Source organism: Neofelis nebulosa, chromosome 3, assembly GCF_028018385.1.
Source record: "Neofelis nebulosa isolate mNeoNeb1 chromosome 3, mNeoNeb1.pri, whole genome shotgun sequence".
Taxonomy (NCBI): Eukaryota; Metazoa; Chordata; class Mammalia; order Carnivora; family Felidae; genus Neofelis; species Neofelis nebulosa.
The window spans coordinates 172,317,386-172,337,474 of NC_080784.1; the positions used below are offsets into that span (position 1 = coordinate 172,317,386).

The 20,089-nt window shown below is 42.9% G+C and overlaps 1 protein-coding gene and 1 long non-coding RNA gene across 14 annotated transcripts in view; both read right to left on the reverse strand.

Annotated features, from left to right (window-relative positions):
• The window catches only part of LIMCH1 (LIM and calponin homology domains 1), a 330,554-nt gene that overhangs the window by 56,924 nt on the left and 253,541 nt on the right, over positions 1–20,089 (reverse strand). For 7 of the 13 annotated variants that reach the window (XM_058722744.1, XM_058722747.1, XM_058722743.1 and 4 more), the window contains 4 exons: positions 7,904–7,939; positions 2,970–3,096; positions 1,399–1,556; positions 780–1,188 (listed from right to left, as the gene is read on the reverse strand). In XM_058722744.1, the coding sequence (XP_058578727.1) occupies positions 780–1,188; positions 1,399–1,556; positions 2,970–3,096; positions 7,904–7,939 (730 nt within the window). Of the gene's footprint in view, positions 1–779; positions 1,189–1,398; positions 1,557–2,969; positions 3,097–7,903; positions 7,940–12,738; positions 13,000–13,441; positions 13,554–13,662; positions 13,779–15,116; positions 15,447–16,217; positions 16,461–19,181; positions 19,485–20,089 lie in introns of all 13 variants that reach the window. The other 6 variants (XM_058722745.1, XM_058722746.1, XM_058722749.1 and 3 more) reach the window with 2 other exon arrangements.
• LOC131507664 (uncharacterized) lies at positions 17,135–19,138 on the reverse strand. The gene is made up of 2 exons (XR_009259618.1): positions 17,602–19,138; positions 17,135–17,349 (listed from the first exon to the last, which is right to left on the reverse strand). It is a non-coding gene; the product is annotated as an uncharacterized LOC131507664 (long non-coding RNA).

A 20,089-nucleotide genomic window follows, 5' to 3' on the forward strand; every position in this document is an offset into this window, starting at 1 on the left:
TGTCTTCTATTAAGAACCCATGTGGCGTGCAGGGACCATGAGAACTGATTTTTCTTTGTAGTCCAAAGAGCTTTAAGCCAAAGAATGAGTGCTTCCTCATGATGTGAGGGAGAACACTGAGATTTGAGGAAGTGAAAAGATGTCTGGTTGTCAAACGATCCTTCGTTCTGGAACAGTATTTTACATATTCATGTTGGTAGGAAACAACCTAGTTTCTTTCCACTTAAAAATTTAAAAACCCGTGTCATCTGGGAATCAAGTACATCCCATGTTCCTATGTACTCCTTGTATTACTCTTTTTTTTTTTTTTTTTTCAATTGTAGCATCTTTTTGGCTAGGATGTCAAATTCCTTAAAAAGAAGAGGTGGCTGCCTATGCTTCTATTTAAACCAAAGGCAATTAAAATTTTGTTCTGAGGACTTTGCTATAGCCCCAGGGTATCCTGGGATACCCAGGGTTTTACTAAACTAAGGGTCTGTTACCACTACTATAGAGAGACCATGCCCTTATATCAAATTCAAAAATAAGCCTTGCTCATGGAGATGTCTCAATTATCAATCTCATTGGAGTCTATCAGTATTAACAGTAGGAATTGGGGGGGAACATCTGTCCTTTAACTATTTGCAAACCAAATTTCCTGAGGCATAAACTTCACAATTGTAAATGCTAATACATTCCTCTTTTGTCTGATACAAATAATTCTATCTTCTTGAGGCGAGATGCTTTCTTTCTTTACCTGGGGTTTGGTTTTGCTTCTATTCTTAAGGAACGTATCCTACCTTAAAGGTCTTCAGAACCTCTTGAGAGTTTTTGGGCTGGGAGTAAGGCTTGGGTGTCAGCATAGGCACTGCTTTGGGAGTGACAGTTTTGCTTGGAGAGCCACTGCCTGCTGACATGCTGGTATCCAGAACGCTGGTGCGAGCGATGGTGGTTTCCACAGTGGCAGTGAACTTGGGTGGAGGCAGTGACTGTTGCCGCAGGTATTTCATGGGGTTGGGGTCATTCAGGAAGGGGGTTAAGTTTGGCTCTGTTGAATGGCTTCTTTCCAGAATTTTTGGCATCTCCAAGCGTTCGAGAACAGCCTCGCTGATGGTGAACCTTTCGATGTACTGTTGAAGGATCCCCTCTGCTTCCTCCTGAGACCGTGCATTCTTGTAGGCCTCATGCAACTCCCTCTCTCTCCGCTCTCTAAAGGAGGAGCATGGGAAGGGCAGCAAGAACAAAGTCAACAGTCACAAAAATGGCAAAGAAGACCTTGGTAGGAACCAAGGTCGAGCTGAAAGGGGAGCACGAGGAGTGTGGAATACTGGTGTCAGAGCCTCTGTGAATACCAACGATTTTTAGAAAAAGCACATCTAGAGCATATTGCACATTTAAAAAAACAACCAAAGAACTCACTTTTCTTGAACAATTTCTCTGTAGGTTTTGATGCTTTTCCTTCGTTCACTTGTTCCATCCTCTCCAGCCAGTAACTTCTCCATTTTCTTCCTTTCTTCCTCTTTCTTGATTAAGTCCTGGGAAGCGCTTCTTCTACGACTCTTCCAACGAGCCAGGTCCTAGTGGGGGTGGGGGGTCAGGGGTAGACAGGACATACTTCTCCAGGCTTACACACAACTCCATGTTTACTCTTTAGAGTTTAGTGAGCACTCACGATGGGCCCAGCACTATGCTAGGGCATTGCCACCCAATCCAATGTAAGTCTGGTTGGAACAGGAATGCCTCAAAGGCAGGAAATATTCAGATAGAGCTACAATATCCACAGCAGGGCAATGCATTCATTTAAGCACAGTAATGTGCAATGCAATCATATTTCACGTCAGCTGCTAAATTTTAAACTATTGCTTCACAGGGTATCACAAGAAATTTCATTTCTTCCGATTTATGACCTGTGCATTGTGAATGGACTTGCTGACAACAGGATAGTAGGAATCAGCCACAGACCTACACAATTTCCTCTGGGAAGGAAGAAAAGGCAGAAATAATTATTTCTAGGAGTCTGGAGTCAGGTGGATGGGAGTGCAGCTGTGGGAAGTAATCCTAGCGCTATCTCTTCCATGCTTTGGAATCTCAGGCATGTTTCTTAGCCTGTCTGTACCTCTGTTTCCTCATCTCTAAAACAGGGTGCCAATTACACCTACTCTTACCAGCCTATTGTGAGGGTTAAATGACATAGTACATATAAGGTGCCAGACAGAGTAAGTGCCCAATATATTGTAGTCATAATTATTACTACGTAGACTTTGGAAATGTTAACTTTTGGACCACCAATTTTGCATTAGCCACCTCAGAGTGCTCTGTGAGGATTACATGGAAGAATCCACAGTCCTTCTTGTCATCCCTATCTTCGCGTTCTTCCCTGCCCTTGCTCTTTGCTCTCAGCACAGAGACGATCTCAAGGCCCTCATCAGGCCATAGAGACCTTCTCTGGTTCTAATTTTGGTTACCTCACTCACTGCTGTGTGACTTTGGGTGAGTTACTTAGCTCTTCTGGGACATATGTGTGGAACTGAGGAGGATACTAGTTGCTACCTCATCAGGTTACTAAGGAAACTGAAGAATTCCTACATGCAAGGCAGAACAGTGCCTGTAACCGGCAGGCTTTCAATGTTGGCGATTATTGTTGCCATCATCATCGTTATTGATTTCAATGTATCATCTCAAAAGACAGGGCATCCTCAACTCTACATCCCATGCCGGTTGCCTCCCTCCTGCTCCCCCTCCTTTGTGGCCAACCTTCTAGCAAGAGTACCTGCCGAATACACATCTGTATCCTTCACCTTTCACGTTGCCCGTTAACTTTCTTACTAATCCCACACTTCCCGTCACTGGTTTGAAATCCTCTACGGGCTCCCTCCCTCTGCATGGCTTTCAAGCCTGTCTACCCACCCCCCTGATTTCCTGCTCCAAGGGGGCTCTGACCCACGGTTTGGGCAGCCTCCTCGCTGCCCGTGGCCTTGGCCGACACTCACATCTTGCCATTTGTCGTCCTCTTCTCGCAGCTGGTTGTTTATCAGCTGCAGCTGCTCCTGGCGGGCCCTGCTGTGCGGCTGCACCGCGGCCTCCTCCTCACACCGCATGTCAAACATACTCGTGCTCCTGAGCGTGGAGAGAGGAGAGACAAAAATGGACCGGCGCCCGGGGTGTGTCTGCGCGTCCTGCCGCGCGGGGGCGCTACCGCGCTTGGAAAACCGCCCCTTCCCCGCAGCAGCTCAAGCCAGCCCGGTGATGCGGCCAGTTGCGATCCCCCCAGCCTGCAGCGGGCATGCTAGCACCCCACTTCTTTTGCTGCGAAAGCCAAAACGTGGCCATCTTTGCCTTCCGTGGTGGCTGCAGCAAGTCAATGTCATTTTATCCGTAGGTGCCAAAATATGTTTATGGACGGGCTAGAAAAAGGTATTTGGAGCTCTAGGCTCTTCTCATTTGGAAATGTACTAGAAAATAAAATGAAGAGAATTACAAGGTATAACGTAGGGAGAATTTGTGGGGAAGGAAGGAGGGTGCCATCCCACGCAGCAAATACTTTATTACCATAAATGCTTCTTTGCGTAAAGAGCTGTCTTACATGCTTTCTACATTACCTAAGGCAATTTCTCCATTTTCAAAAAAAATCATCCAGCCTCAAGTCTAAGACACCACCTTTTCATATTGTATTTTCTGACTTGTGGATGCATCCGATAACTACACATGAGTGATTCATATATTTGGTGTACTTATTTGTATTTCCTGTAAAAAATGTCTGTAAATTGGAAGTGCAGTTTGATAGCATCTTGGAATCAAGGAAATAAGGTATTTTGTACTAAGATTAAGGAATAAAATATATAAATCAGCATATACTTTGTATCCTAATAGTCTCACAAGCATTTTACCTTATTTTTGTCAGGATACTACTGAATTTACTCTTTTAAAAGAAAAAGGATAGGGAAGGCAATTTTTTCAACCCTGAGGCTGTACGTATAATTGATATGTCCTATAGGAGGTTATTAAATGTTGGACAAGACCATAGGGCCTTTTCTATGGTGCTTACATAGACCTTTGTTACAGCAGAAGCTGAAGCAGCAAGGCGAAAACAGAAATAAAACCCAAAGCAAAACCTTCCTTTTTCTTTTTCCTTTCAAAGAAATGAGCTCTGGGGCTGAGTGAGTCACAACAGTCCAAAGTCAAGAAATGGAGGTTCACTGTTCAACTCTAAGAACAGAAGACTATGATAGTCCATTTTCGAAGCCAGCGTAACACAAAGAAAAAGAAAAGCCATGCACTTAGACACCAGTTAATTCTACACATCAGCAGTGATGTCCAAAATAGTTATCCCCACGGCCGGACAATGAACAGCATTGGCATCACTGGCTGCCAGTGGGTTCCTTGGCAGACAGCTCTCTGGAAGGGGAAGACGTATCCTCAATGCAATGGCTGCCCACATTCAAAATGAATCTGCATGGATCTGTTGGGTGCCTCTTCCCTCTCTCTAGATGTTGGACAATTTAAATCTGACCTAAGAGAGCTAAAACTGAAGATTGTACTTGGACTCTGTCTTCCCCACAAGTATTCTAATACTCTGACTGCATAGAAGGACTTTCACCATCTATTAGCACAAATATGACAAACCACCGTGTGAAGATGCCTCTACATACTCAGAGGATGATGCGGACTATGGCAGCCATGTCTCCCAAAAAGCTAAACTGCAGTCCTCAAAGGGGGAAGGGGCTGTGATTTTTTCATCCATTTTACACTACTTATCAATGTTGCTTAAGAAAGATTTAGGAATTTGCAGAGGTAGGTTGAAAAGTCTAACCTCACGTTTTTTTAAACTCCAGGGATGAAAATTCACTTAAGGAGGCTGTGTAGAAAGAGACTGAAAATCATCCCATTTCTCCTCTCAGTTAAAAAAAAAAAACAAACAAACCCAAAAAACCCTTAACCTTAAATAGATCCAATTTAGTCAGTTCATCTTTAAAGGCAATTTACAGTCTTCACGAAGACCGTGGAAGATAAAAACCTCTCTAAGCGGGGCTCTCTTTTAATCGAAGTCGTTGGCAGACTGTGGGTTAGAAAGGAGGCCCCCTTTTCAACTTCGCTATCTACCATTTCTAAAGGGCAGAATTTGGGTTTAGGCCACACTACGTAGCCATAGAGCCAGGTCTTCTTCTAGAACCTCAGGAAAAAATGGCAGTCTTCTCTAATATTTGGGATTTGGTTATGTCACTTGGAAGAGAATGGGAGCAAAAGGCCTTGAGAATTGCCTCTTTTGTCCAGGATTCCTATCTCTGCTCCCACCATGAAGTTCTAATTATCTCAGCCCCAATGTGGCCAAAAGCTGGTTAGTGAAATCAAAAGAGAAACTCTTGGTTGCCCTCTCATATACCAGGAAGCACTATTTCCCCCCAGAGGGGCTTATTTATTTATTTATTTTAAAAGAAATACCAGCAAACTGGCCAAAATAAAATAAAATAACTGAACTATGAGCAATATCTCTATGCTATTTCAAAAAAAGGAACTAAGCAACTTGAAAATTGATAATACTAGACAGAAAATGGGCTGAGTCACCATTCAGAAAATGTTCCTCAGCTCAGAGGTTGGACTCAGCCTCCAAAATGAAGAAGTGTATGTCTAGGCACAGGGTAGGGGATCCTGGAGGAGCCCAGGTTCCAGAATATTCATACTAATGTGACTTGCACTCAAGCAGTGCTTCTCAGCCTTGTGCTGTTGGGACAAGGGTCCCTGGCTACAGAGCCCCGAAGTCTCTCCTGGTGGTAGGTTGGCATTTTTGAGGACCAGGATTAAATCACCTCAAGGGGAGCCTGGAAAATGGTTTCTGGGCCAGGTCTACGGTGAGCAAATTAGGAATAAAATAGTCTACGGCTCTCACGGTACACTCGCTCCGTTGGTGGGGAAAGCCTTGGGAGAGGAGGAGTGTGCAAATGAAGAAAAGGGCAAGAAGGTGAAACTACATCTATGGAAACATTCTTGGCTTGCCAGGAGGCGGAAATCTCTGTTTGCCTGTGTGGTAGGTCTGCCTCTGACCTGCATTTTCCTTAAAGGGCACATCTTTTTTTGATTGGGCTGTATTTTAAGAATGTGTCAATTCTGAATAAATAGAGCCTGTGCCAATAATTGCCCTTAAAGATGTTGAAGGAGGGAGATAGTTGGGGAATAAACTAAACATATATTAATTTCTATTTAAAAACTAAACTCCCAATATAAACTTTACATTTGGCTCCCCGCATGGTTTCATGTTAAGTTGTGTCTACTTCCAAGAAGGAAATTCAGCACTTTGTATACTCCTAGATAAGACCTCTGGAAAAGAAGTTTTTATGCTTCTTACTCCAGGAGGCTGCTTTTTGTAAATTTAGAGCAGAGAAGGGAGTCCCCACCTCCACCCCTTTTAAAGATCGTTAACTTTCCCTGTCGGTGAGATTTCACATTCAAGTACGGGCAAGATTCAAACGCACTTTAACGTACCTTCTTTTCTTCCACCTTTTGGGATTTCCCAGAGATCCTTCTTAGGTAAAGTGCATGATGGCTTTGCATTGATGAAGAATAAATCCATTCCCTCAAAATGTTTTTGCTAACCATATCAAAGTAGTGTTTTACCTATCAATCTTAGGTAATCCACCTTTCAGTGAATGTTACATATTGCCACTGCAGATTTTAAAAGTAATAACCAGGGCTCAGTTTTATAGACTACTTAACTCCGTGCAATCAGTCAGGCTCAGGCTGAACTTGGTTTTGAGACATGACTGTTCTGCACATCAGCCGCAGAGCAATCGTAGAGCGCACGCTGGGATCATATCCTGGCACTGGAGTCAGACCGCTTAGTGCTGGGAGTACAAACCAAGCTGATGTGTTGAACACAGACATGGAACAGGTACTCAAAACAGTAGTTTTTTGGCCCAATCTCATTATCGTTGGTGGCAATGGTTTTTGTGTTTTACATTCTTATTTAGACTCCTCACTTGGTGACTTAAAGGCCAAGACTTAAGGCCATTTAAGTCTTTAAGGCCAAGACTTAAATGTCTTAGGCCAGCGTTTGCTTCTCCCATGGCTCAGACTCCCGTGAGGGCACAGAATGCCTCTCACAGAGGAGACATCAGTCTCAGCAGGCCACTGATGTTGTGATTCTTAAAACACAAATTACTCAAATCTGAGAAAGCTAGCATTCTACAAAGAAAACTTTTGCCTTAGATATCTATTTCAGAATGCTCTGCAGATGGGAAATCCATTTTTGAAACGGAGTAAATGCAGTCACAAGCGGGAGAGTGTTGGCTTCTTCTCAAATTTGGACGTGAGGCGGAGGTGGGGAATGAATCTCTGAGAAGACCGGCACTAAGGGGCAGGGAGAGGAAGCCCACGTCGTGTTTGACATGTTGACCCCTTGCTATGCCACAGAACTGGAATATAACCCCGATGTCCTGGTCGTGAGCACCCCACAGTTTATATTACTCCAACCCGGGAGGAACTTGGGCTTCTGAATCTATAATTAGTGGCTTACGATTTGTTTTCTTCGTTCAGAAAAATATGGCTATAAGAATGACTGCTCCATTGTTAACTCCAAGTCCTAACATATCAAGAATTAAATGCAAAACGCAGAATAAGTCTGTGGTTCAGAAGGGCTACCAACATCCAAACCGTAAGAAGAAAAACTTCACCGTGCCACATCTAGGAAAAGCAAATGTTAAGTTTAAGCAGCAGCTGCATATTAGAATCATGCTTGTTACTCCTTCATTCATCTGTCCTGCACAGAACATATGTTCTGCATTCCAAGTTCAAGTGCTTTTCTGAGGCTGCATGAGTCAGTTAGCTGTTCAGTTCACTGTTGCATCAATGGCGTTTCAATTAGTAGTGAGTACCGGAAGCATGCAGTTTAAGCTAATAATTAATGTATTCCTATAAACACAAGGCAACTTACTCTGCGTCATCAGACACAGGAGTTCTCGGACCGTATCTACAAGACCAAATACACAATTAGAGGATGGGCATGACAGAAGGTAAACACTGTAACCAAGCTGGAAACAAACACTACTGGTGAAATATTGGCACGCCAAACCTTTTTTGCTGATCACACTGGAAGAGAAGTGTCATTATACAATTAGCAATATTCATGAGCTACAGAAAAGGAAAGAAAAGTCTTGGCATTTCTAAAGAACGCAAACTGTGTATTAAAACACAGAGGAGAAATGAAAATAATCCCCATGCTACCCACAAAAAAGAAGCTGTTCAACACAAACACAAAAAGGCTTAGGTGCAACCCACAATGTTTAGAGAAGGCAGTTTAAAAAGAAACAAAACAAAACCTGTATTATGGTTGTTCACAAACAGTTAAGCTCTTCATGCCTTTATGTTCTGCAGTAACGGCTGTAACGGACACCCAACATAGAAGCACACGCTTACTGACCCTTTCCCTGATGTGTTAATGCATTTGCACAAATGACATCAAAGAGTGTTTCTGCACTTTTCTGAAAGCAAACCAGAACTCCAACCAGAACCCCAATCAGTGCCTTCTGCATGCATTTGACAAAAACCACAATTCCTAGAAAACTGGCAGCCTTAATCAAAACCAGGCTTGGATAATATTCCATAACTTGAAAAACCAATGTTTTTTTTTTAAATCTTCTATATTCTTCTGATTATTTAAGTGTACACAGTTGTACCTTCTACAGTATAGACACTTTCGATTTTAATGTGTTTGCTAAAGCAAGGAAAAAGGTTAAATTAGAAAAAAGATATGAGGACATTATAGGGCATATTTTAAAGCACATTTTAAAAAAGCAGCTTCCACAAATGACTATCTCCTCAGCAAAGGGAGATTTTAAGAGAAGGTTCTTACCTATGCCCCAAAAGCATTTCTGCACTCTGATGGTGGACAAAGAATTATTTGGGTAAAGAAAACAATGTCCTGCTTTCAGTTTCCAGCAAATTAAATTTTGGGGTTTTTAGCAAAAATTATCTAGTCTAATGTTCAGTTTCATAACAGTTTATGGGGGAAAATTTCTAAAGATCTCTTCCTATAATCTTAGGGAAAACACCCTGGAATTCATGGGTGCACGCACACATCCTTCTCTCTTATCTGCTCTTACCATTCTAGAACAGTCTGCATTCATTAACAATTGTTTTCATTTACAGTGAAGGCAATGACACCAGTGCAAAACCCAAAGTTTCTGTTAAAATGGCCAAAAGGTTTGTGGATATTTCTCTTCTGGTAGTAAGACTCATTTTCTGTTTCTCCAAGGGGATAGTTTCAGAAGGAGCTAAAGTTTAACCTAATACCCTCAAGTTTCTAAAAATACTACTACATTGAAACAGATGACCAGTGGATTCCTCCATAATGAGAGAGTGCATCAGCGGTGTTCATTCTGAAGACTGGATCTATGCTTCCCAGTTAATTAATAGGCCTGTTGGAACAGGCTTATGCAAATACAGTGTTTTCTAAAGTATCTATGGAAGAGAGCAGAGAAGTTATGCCTAGTTAACTTAGAAATAATCAATTAATAGTTAGCATGTGTTTTTGTGTTTCTATCTGAAGATTTCTCTTAATGTTTTATTGAAGTATAATATATGCTGCAGAAAGTGCACCTACCATACACACATTCCTTAGTGAATCTACACAAACCATATATACCCAGAGATTAGTATCAAGTGTTTTCTGCTGTATAAATGGACCCATATAGTATGTATCCTTTTGAGTTTGGCTTCTTTAATACATTTTGTTGATGAGATTCAGCTATGTGTATGTTGTATGTAGGATATATTTTCTTTTTTGAAAATATCTTTAGTTTTGAGGAGGTGTGGGGGGAGAGGCAGAGAGAAAGAGGAACTGAGGATCCCAAGCCAGCTGTACATTAAGAGCAGAAAGCCTGATGATGTGGGGCCCAAACTCACAAACTATGAGATCATGACTCGAGCTAAAGTTGGATGCTTAACCAACTGAGCCACCCAGGCGCCCCATTTTTTATTTTTCTCTTTTTTTAAGAGAGAGAGAGAGGGTGCACACGAACAATGGAGAAGGGCAGAAGGAGAGAATCCCAAGCAGGCTCCATGCTGAGCATGGAACCCAACATGGGGCTCAATCCCATGACCTTGGGATCATGACCTGAGCCGAAATCAAGAGTTGGACACTCAGTCGACTATGCCACCCAGGCGCCCCACTTGTAGGATATATTTGAATTTAAACTGCTTCTACACAAAATATTTAACAGCATTTCATGGAAATCTCTGTCGACAAATGTAGATTTACACTAAAATGTAAGCTCCATGAGGGCAGGGATTTTTCTTTTTGGGTTCCCTGATGGTGACCAGACTAGGACTTTGACAACTATTTATTGAATACTCTGGAAACTGAATAGTGCAGTTCCTAAAGATAATGTTCATTTAGCCCTTTACTCTATACTTATGGGTTTAAGGAATTTCCTCTCAGACTAACTTATTAGTTTTAAGAGGGCATCAATTTAAGCAGAACTGCCTTTGCAGTTAAGGAAAAGATAATTAAGCTTGGGCTGCAAATGGCTTTCTCAGTTGTCCTATGGGAAACCGAAAAGTACAGGTAAGTTAAAAAATCACTAATAAAGAGGTTTTCTTTTTTTTAAATGCAAAGTAGGTGAGTCAATAGGTACAAAATTGGCCAGACAAATCAGTTGGTATAAGCATCCCACCAAAAAGAAAAAAAAGAAAGAAAGAAAGAAAGAAAGAACGAAAGAAAGAACGAAAGAAAAAGGCAACGAATAAACTTTAATTGTGAGGGTAGGGATATTCAGAAAGATAAAGAGAATATTCTATGCATCTATTGATTGCATGTATGTAACTTTCAGCACTAACAAAGCATTTCAGGATCAATAATTGGCTAGTTATAAACTTCCTTATTGTGAACCGGCATATGCTTCATTTGAAGTGCGAGGGAAGAACGGGTTTCCTGCCCATTTAAAATTATCCCCTAGCACCCAGACCAGTGTTTTACACATAGTGATTACTCAATAAATACTTGTGGAAAAGAAACATGAGTTCCCAAAGCGAATGCTTACTCAGTCACACAACTGTGTCACACAGTTAATCTGACCATATCTCCTTCTGCTCAAACTAGCCATTCATTCTCATTGGAATAGAAAGAGGACTTTCTCTGAATCACAAATAGGGGGGCAGATAAAAGTGACAGGCAATTCATCAGGCTTCCACAGCTTCCCCCATGCGCTGGGCGGTGGGGGGAGGAGGGGCACTGGCTTTCCGCTCAGCTCAGGCAGAGCTGGGTTTGAATGTTGGAACTGTACTTACAGCTGTGCGGATGTGGACCTCGGTTTCCTAACTGCAAGATACAGATGAAAATTCTTCCTCCCAAAGGCTGTGTGAGGACTAAATAAATGGGAAAACACCTGGAAAGTGTCTAGTAGGCGGCCACGGGCTTTGCATCCTTCCTCCCTTTCGCTCTAACTGGCTTTACGGCAGCGCCCATAATCCCTGGCTGCACTGTGTCAGGGCGTCTGGAAAGTGAGTGAGTGCGGTGGACCAGGCAGCCCAGTCAGTCCCTCCGTCACTAACCAGCCCTGACTGGCCTTGACCAGCCGGGATCTGCGTGTGATCCACGCACTCGCTTCCTTCTACGTCACCCTACCTGTGAATTGCCAGAAGAAGGCAAGCTGGAGGGAACAGACACACTTTGACAGGGCCACAAATATTACGAATATTACCCTTGCTTCCTGAAGCCAATGTTTCAAGAAGGCTCTCCTCTAGTACTAGTATGATTCAGAGGAATGTAAAGCAGAGGTTAGATCCAGGTTATAAAGATAGCTAGGATATTAACTTAAAAATGTGGATGTTACTTGAGATTTTCCCTGCTCCCCATCCTACCTTCTGCCACGCTCCCTTCAAGGTCCTTCGTGAAGCAGAACTCCATCATTCCTGTTTTATAGTGGATCTTTTTTTTTTTTTTTTTTTAAGTTTAGACATTTACTTGAGAGAGACAGAGACAATGCAAGTAGGGGAGGGGCAGAGAGAGAGAATCCCAAGCAAGCTCCATACTGCCAGCACAGAGCTCAATGCAGGGCTCGAACTCATGAAACCGTGAGATCATGACCTGAGTCAAAATCGAGTCGGACAATTAACGGAGCCATCCAGGCGTCCCTATAGTGGATCATATAATTATGCAAAACACTCCTCACTCCTTTACCCTACACAGGTCTGGCAGACCACACTTTTAACAAAAAGATATCACTCTTACTAAATAGCAAAAGAGGCTTCGACAGATAGGCCTTTAACCATAAACCCCAGATTATTTCTTTACTCTTCCTTTTAAATCAAGTCATGGCATGGAATAGAAGAAATCTTACCTCTAGAAAGCACTGAGTGTTTGCTAATGTTGAAATTAAATTAAATTACAAACTGCTAAGTGGTATACATCTTCTTTGGGCCTGAAGGCCCCCCCAGGAATCAAAATGAAATTAAATAGGTCAGAAAGAAGGTCAATTCGTTTACCTGAGGGCTCCTACATGCACTAATAAGAAATAAAAGAGTTACCCATTTAGGTTGCCCACGAGATGAGAGTCAGAAAAAATGTTGAACAGGAAAACTTGCAACTGGATATTTTTTCCATACCTGCTTATATGCAAAAAAAGGAAGAAAAAAAAAGTCTTGGCAGCCTGGGCCATTTCTGCAAGCAATAGTGGGTAAGTACCATAATGTGTTAATAACATACTCAAAGCATCCATGAAGGCTCAGACTAGAGAAACAAATCACAAAGGCTCAGGATAGTCTTCTGACCTCTTATCTTTCATTGGCGGACCTTTGGCAGATTCCTCCACATCCTGTTGCTTTGCAAATGGAACTGGGAGGAACTGGTTTGCGTTGGATCCAGTGCGTCTAAGAGATGTCCCGGTTCTCCTGACCATCATGTCATCTTTTTGTGAATCATACAACTTTCCTTGGCCTTTCAGTCCCCTGCCACTCCAGGCAGGAGCTGTCATCTTCTCCGAGCTCTCTTCTGTCCCTGAAGCCTTGCATTCAGCGGCTGGGGGACAAGAACTAGGGCAACATTCAGGCCAGCCAGTCAAAGGCCACTTATTGCTAAAGATGTTTTCAGTAGCATTCCTCACTGGCATTAACCCAAAACAGAAGAAGCCAATGTCCATGGAGGCAGCAGCACACATAGCAACTGAGTATTAATACCGTGGACCTCCATCATGCAACTGGTACTTACACAGGAATGGGTTTCCCTTTCCGATTTTCATGATTCCTGAGAATGAAATTTGGCCAGCACCCAACCACATGCAAAGGCTCAAGTCTCTACCCGGAGAGGGCACTGAAAGCAGGACTCTGACCCTGGGATGGGTGCATTCTTTTAAGAGACTTAACTCCACGCCACATCAGTCATCAAGTGCATACTGCGGCTCTAAGCTGTTTTCTGAGAACACAACAGCCACACACAGCAGAGGCAGCACACCCTGGAATGCAGGCAAGCGCTCACAGTGGCTGGCCGCTCTCCTCTGATCTTTCAGCCCTTGGCAGCGTCTCAGAATCCCTTTGAGTGGCTCCTTCTTTCTCCTCTTTGCCATCCTGCGGCAGCTGTTTGCATGTAACTAAAGCCAGAGAGGACGGCTTTACTGCTAGGGAAGAATTCACACCAGAGGCCTTGACCCCCACCTGTCATCCTTCACCTCCTGGGAAGGGAGAGAAAGTCCTCCTCACCTTCCTCTGTTCTTGGGCACTCGCCCAAACTGCAGGCATGCTCCTCCTGGGTCTCCAGCACAGGAGCCAGCCGCGAGACCCTTTTGCAATGGTCATCTACACCAGAATCCACTATTCTGTTGATAATCAATTAACAGTGGCGGCAAGAGAGAAGAGGAAAAAGAATTAAGAAAGGACACAACGAAAGTTGTTGAGACTGAGAGATTAAGAGAGTTCATTGCTCTCATTCCGGAAGCTGGTTAGTAAGGATGACATACTCAGATGGAGATAATGGAATGTGAATCCCAGCGAGGGCCTGGGATAGGTCAAAAAAAGGCTGGCATGACCCTGGACGATGGGTCCCTCAGTAGTCAAGGACTCAACAATGCATTTCTTACTAATGTCTCATCCCCACCTCCTCCACCCCAGGTCCCTATCAGCCTCTGAAATACCAACTATGTATTTCTGGTCTACTAGGGTTATGTATATCTACAGTCTGCTATCCTCCATGGTGTCGGCTACACTACTGGACCAAAGATACCCCTCTGTATGTCATGGACCCTTCACTGTTTCCTTTGGATTGCAAGGCCAAGACACGAGGAAGGTATCTTGAGCATTTCCTGCTGCCACGGATAGCCTTACTTTGCTCCCACCATGCAGGTGGAATGGAGGTTCCCAAGAGAATCCAGACTCCAAAAAACCCGCTATACCTGCTTCCTGGAAGGGAGACCAGCCCCCTGAACTTGAACCCCCAAAAGAGGGCTTGGTAATTCAAAGCTGGAAGGCCTCCAGTGAGGATGAGAACTGGTGGCGGGCCTATGAGGGCTTTACCCAGGTGATCCCTCACAAATGTGGATGGTGATTCAGCCAAGGAAATTCTTCACTCATAGGAACCCCAAGAGAGAAGTCTTTTTCCATTCACGATTTATTATAGTTTTTTTTTTTTTTTTTTTTTTTTTTTTTTTTTTTTTTTTTAAGTAGCGGAGGGAAGAGACCTTTACTTTCTTTTTGTCTCCTTCTTTGTCCAGATTTGGACTTAACGATATTAATAACTATTTTTTCCTCCCTCCATGGGATAAGAAACAGGGAGGTTTTAGATAAACCTGATTTTTATCCATAGATCTTTAGAAGAAACACTAGGGATATCATTAAAACATTCCATCTAGTTCATTCAATATTTCCAACTAATAAAATAGTGCTTAATGCAGCCGAGGGAAAAAGGGTCATTCGCCAAGATTACTGGCATTCCCAGGCAGTGATTCTGGTGACAACAGAATCAAAATGGACGCCTGCCATTAACGTTCACATACATGCGCCTCCCTAGGGTGACCCGCTAACGTTACTTCTCTGCCAACCAGCAAAAGAGCCTGTTAAAACTACGTGATCTCCGGAGGCTTCTTTAATGTGCTTCAGCAGGCTCTTTAAAAGCAGCAGTGATTCCCATGCAGATCTTGCACATGGATGGTGAGAAATACCTGCAGTCATTTTGTGGATTAAGCGTTCGGTCTTTTTGTAAACCGGACGTAGCCGCTGAGGCTGGGGTGACAGAGTTCATTTCAATCTTGCTGCCGTGACCCATGACTTCTTCTACATCCTCCCTAGGCCCAGCCTTGCCGATGCTGAGTCGCTTCCACTTCTGCTGATCTATCTCTGTCACGGGTCCAAAGTGCACAAACTTTTGCCTGGGGCTGGAAGCTTTCTCATAGGCCCTTGCTCTGCGGCTGGCAAAGTCATCACGAATGGCAGTTTCTGCTTTAATTTCTGGTGAAGGCTCAGGGGCACAGATGTGCTCAACATCTCCATCCCTAGTCAGAACCAGAAATGAGTTCCAAATATTTCTAAGGCAAGTACAAATGAGTAAGAGCTCTTTTTCTTAAATACTAGATTTATGAAAAACACTTCTATGGCTACAGCAGAATTGATTTTCCACTAATCAATCAAATGAAGAAATGATCATTGTCTTGCCTAGGTAATAGTGCTTGAAGTTTCTATGGCTTTCAAAATATCACTTCCAACATCATAAATGATGGCATGAGAAAATCAGAGGTACGATGGGGGTACCTGGGTGGCTCAGTCGGTTAAGCATCTGACTTTGGCTCAGGTCATGGTCTCGCAGTTCGTGAGTTTAAGCCCCATGTCAGGCTCTGTGCTGACAGCTCAGAGCCTGGAGCCTGCTTCAGATTCTGTGTCTCCCTCTCTCTCTGCCCCTCCCCGCTCGCGCTCTGTCTCCCTCTCTCTCAAAAATAAATAAAATATTTTTAAAATTAAAAAAAAAATCTTAGGTACAATGAAATAACTAACATTAGCTAAAACTCAAGTCTAAATTGCTTACAGTAAACAAGCCTATCCACATAACCATTCACAGTAGCTGGTTCGATTAAAGAGGATGTTTTCCATCCAGTGGCTCGTAAATTTTAGTATTAATAACTTTCAACTCACACAGAATATACTGTGTTTTGAGAGCTTTTGTTTTTCTAGCCCTGAGAATATAAAATGATAGAAGGATAAGCATTTGATTCCTTCAAAGTTCAATAATACTACTGCCAGGGGAAAACCAGGGGAAAAAAATGACACACCTTGTCTTTCCTGACACTTTCAGTCTCTCCCACGTCTCCAAGTCAGCCTCTGTTATATTGGAGACTGTGACAAATCTTGGAGCCTCTCGGTGAGGGGCAAGGTGGCCCTGAATTCTCCGCTGAGCCAGGTCATCCTTGTAAAGATCTGGCACCCTCCTCACTCCTTCTTCTGCAGGTTCGCTCTCCTGAGTCCGAGTAACACAGGTCACTATTGACTTCGTTTCTTCTATTTGGCCCTGGTTTCTGTCAATTTTATCCGGACCCCCATATCATTGGAAAAAACAGGTTCAAGGAAGGGGAACAGACAAAGAGCAATGTCAAGCAAGGAACTTCAGAGGCTAAGGACAGACGGAAATGATGGAAGCAACTTTCCCTTTCTCAAAAAATATGGAATCAATTGGAGTCTTGATTCCCTTTGCCTATGCTGCCCTCCTGACACTCTAATGAGATGAAGTTTTTCCACCCGATGACAGTCTCAAGTTTAGTTTAGGAAGAGAAGCCAGGGCTTGCTGAAAGACTATTAAGAATGGTAATGAGATTTCGGTTTGAGAGTAATGATGCCCAATTCCCACACTATTCAAGTTACTATAATGAATTCAAGTTTTCTGATTGAATCCCTGAGCCCTTTTGGAATGTCTTTTACAGCACCAGTAAAATGTTAGTAACGAGCTCTGCATGATCCAAATGCTAGGATTAGTTCGGAGATAGCTGGAACGTCATTCACATGTTAAACATCTCAACCGTAAACACACAACTGCCAGAAAGTACATTGAAGTCAATTCAGAACAGAAAGTTTTTATGTTCAAACTCAGCCTCTGGTCCCCAATAGCACCGGTTGGATTTGGGTGATGTAAACCTGAAGAATAAACAGTGTATCCCATTTATCTGGACCTACAGAGCCAATACCCATTTGTCTCTTGTGCTAATAAGTCATCTTTATTGATGTTAACACTGATATTTTCAATTGTTCTCCTAAGAAGTGGATGTCAGGTGGCTAATGCCGACAATGCTGTAATCTACATCGAAGAAGCTGTGACATCCCCGTGCATTAACATTCTATGGCATTAAAGATCAATTTCCAATTAAATATGCCTCTTGAGATAGAAAATCTCAAAAACCTACATAAATAGGACTATTTATTTTATTTTATTTTTTTTTTTAATTTTTTTTTCAACGTTTTTTATTTATTTTTGGAACAGAGAGAGACAGAGCATGAACGGGGAAGGGGCAGAGAGAGAGGGAGACACACAGAATTGGAAACAGGCTCCAGGCTCCGAGCCATCAGCCCAGAGCCTGACGCGGGGCTCGAACTCACAGACCGCGAGATCGTGACCTGGCTGAAGTCGGACGCTTAACCGACTGCGCCACCCAGGCGCCCCAGGACTATTTATTTTTTTTAAAAAATATATCATCCAAGCGAGAAAACTGTGAGGTAGTCTCTTGTTACCTGGATGACACGGTGTATTTGCAAAGCCTCTGCAAGTAGGATGTTTACTTTTAGTTTGGGAAAGGGAATGAAGGAAGGGCAGAGCCGAGACCACGAGGGGCCTTATCTTCTTTCATCCGTTCTTTGATGCTCTCACAAGAGGTCATGGGCCATCCCAGACTCAGAGCTGTGTCCCCAAACACAGAGTCAGGTGACAACAGACAAATGAGGCTGGAAATAGCAGGAATTAAAATTGCATGCAGGAGAAAGGAAAAAAAGGAGATACAAAAGCTATTCCTTTTCCTAACTCAAGTTGCTGATCACCATCAATGTGCCTTGGTGCCAGCCCGTTGTCTAGAAGCCCTTTTTTCATGTGCAACAACTGATCCCTCCCACAAGGCCCTCCTAGAATGGTTTGTTACAAGGCATGCCAACAGGAACGGCACAGGGCCAGAGACTCCTGAAGCTATAATGTGTCCTAAAAAAACCATGCCAGGGCCTCTGTGCTCTAAACCCTGTTCTACATCTGAGGATCTTCCATGCGCTTTGTATCTGGTACCTCCCAGAACAACAGCAGTGGCAACAATAACAACGACAACACTAACAACTCCACTGAGCTTAGTGACTCTGTCCAAAGAACCATTTGAATCGTGTAAAACACAGTTAAGATGTTTATATTCTTCGTTCAACAGAATTTACAAACCTCTTAAACGATAGGCCAAAGGATGGCAATTTGACGATGCAAATCTCTGATTTTGATATAAGGAAAAAATATAAGAATGATCAACTCTGTGGGATGAAATTTAGCAAGGTGACACCTTAAATAAAATCATATCCCTCCAAGGATGAAAATCACCAGCCAAAACCCATTTCGCTACAATTTTCCTTTCCCGAATTAAGAGGATGGGGAAAAAGTTGAGAGAAGAAAACTCACTTAAAAACAATTTCCATAATAGAACAAATGGAAGTATATTACATTTGAGAAGGTTTTTTTTTGTAATAAGAAATCTCCATTATTAAATGCCTAAGTGATCTCACTGGGACGCAGAAAGAGCAAGCCTCATTTTCCCCCTTTCAATATCTAAAAGGAGCTAATCAGAGAGAAGAGCCTATAGACAAGGAATAACAGTGTTTTCAGCTTCCTGTTAATGGACTGGAGCAGCCGTGAGAGGTGGCTGTCACTGAGAGCCAATGGCACATGTCTGCTTGTGCCAATAATACCAATCATATGTGGTGATGTGTCCACTGGAACTCAAAGTTTATTTGGTAAATTCAGCTCTAGTTTGGACATGGCCATTCTACTTTCTGCCGCTGCTTTTAGGGAGATTGGATCTTTGGAGTTCCACTTTAAAATCAACCATTACCAATTCCTTGTCATCGAGGCAGGAAAGAAAGGAATGGGGGGCTATGGCACAAGTCACCTTCACTTAATTATGCTCCATCTCTCTCTCTCTCTCTCTCTCCCCACTCTCTTCTCTCTCTCTCTCTCTCTCTCTCTCTCTCTCTCACACACACACACACACACACACAGTGCACACCTTTTATATTCTAGACTTTTCTTTTCTGAAATTCCCTTTGAGAGTTGTTTGCTGCTATCTGATTTCTCTGCCTCTTTTTTTCGGTAAGGCCCATAGAGGAGCTGGTTCAATGGCACCGGTGGCTTTGTCTGGTTCATCCTCACTCTCCTTGCAGCAAAATCGTCTTTCTCAAGATCAGGCCGTCGACGCACAACTTCATCTTCTGACTGCGGATCTTTGCCACATTCGTGGGTCAGGAAAGGGTTTTCTTTGCGAAGGATAATGTCGTGAACAGCTTCTTTCTCATTACTTAATTGCTTGTGGCTGCCAGAGCAAAATTAAATAGAACTCTACACGTGATCAGACCGAATGGTTTTTTTTTTTTTTTTTTTAAATCCCCATCTCCAGACACACAGCTGTGTTGTTAGTGAAAGGTCTTCTCAACATCATTAGTGCAGGTGACATCTGTTTACTATTTTAGTCCAGAGTTGTAGCATAGTTAGGGTGGGTTTTAAAACCTTGAATTTAGCCAGCTACTAGCAAGACTAAAAATTCATGTAATTGACAGGGCCCCATCAGCATCAGCAATGCAGGACCCTAAATGGCTCTGAGCGTGACCCTCCAAACTCTTTTCATAAAACCGGGAAGAATGAAAGCTTTTAGCTGTTTTGTTTTGTTTTGTTTTCCTTTAGCACATGAGCAACACACCCAACAGGTACTCAATTTGTTTTTGAGTGATAGGGCAAAAATTTGAGGCACCAAGAAACTGAGCTGGGGGAAAGCTAATGTATGCAGCTGGGGGAACAGCAAACCTAGTATATGTTCCAGATTGCAAAGTGTGAGGAAGGTCTTTCTGCAGAGCTGAGCTAACCTGAAACATCTGGAATAGTTTATGGCCATTCACAGGATAGACCCAAGACATAAGTGCT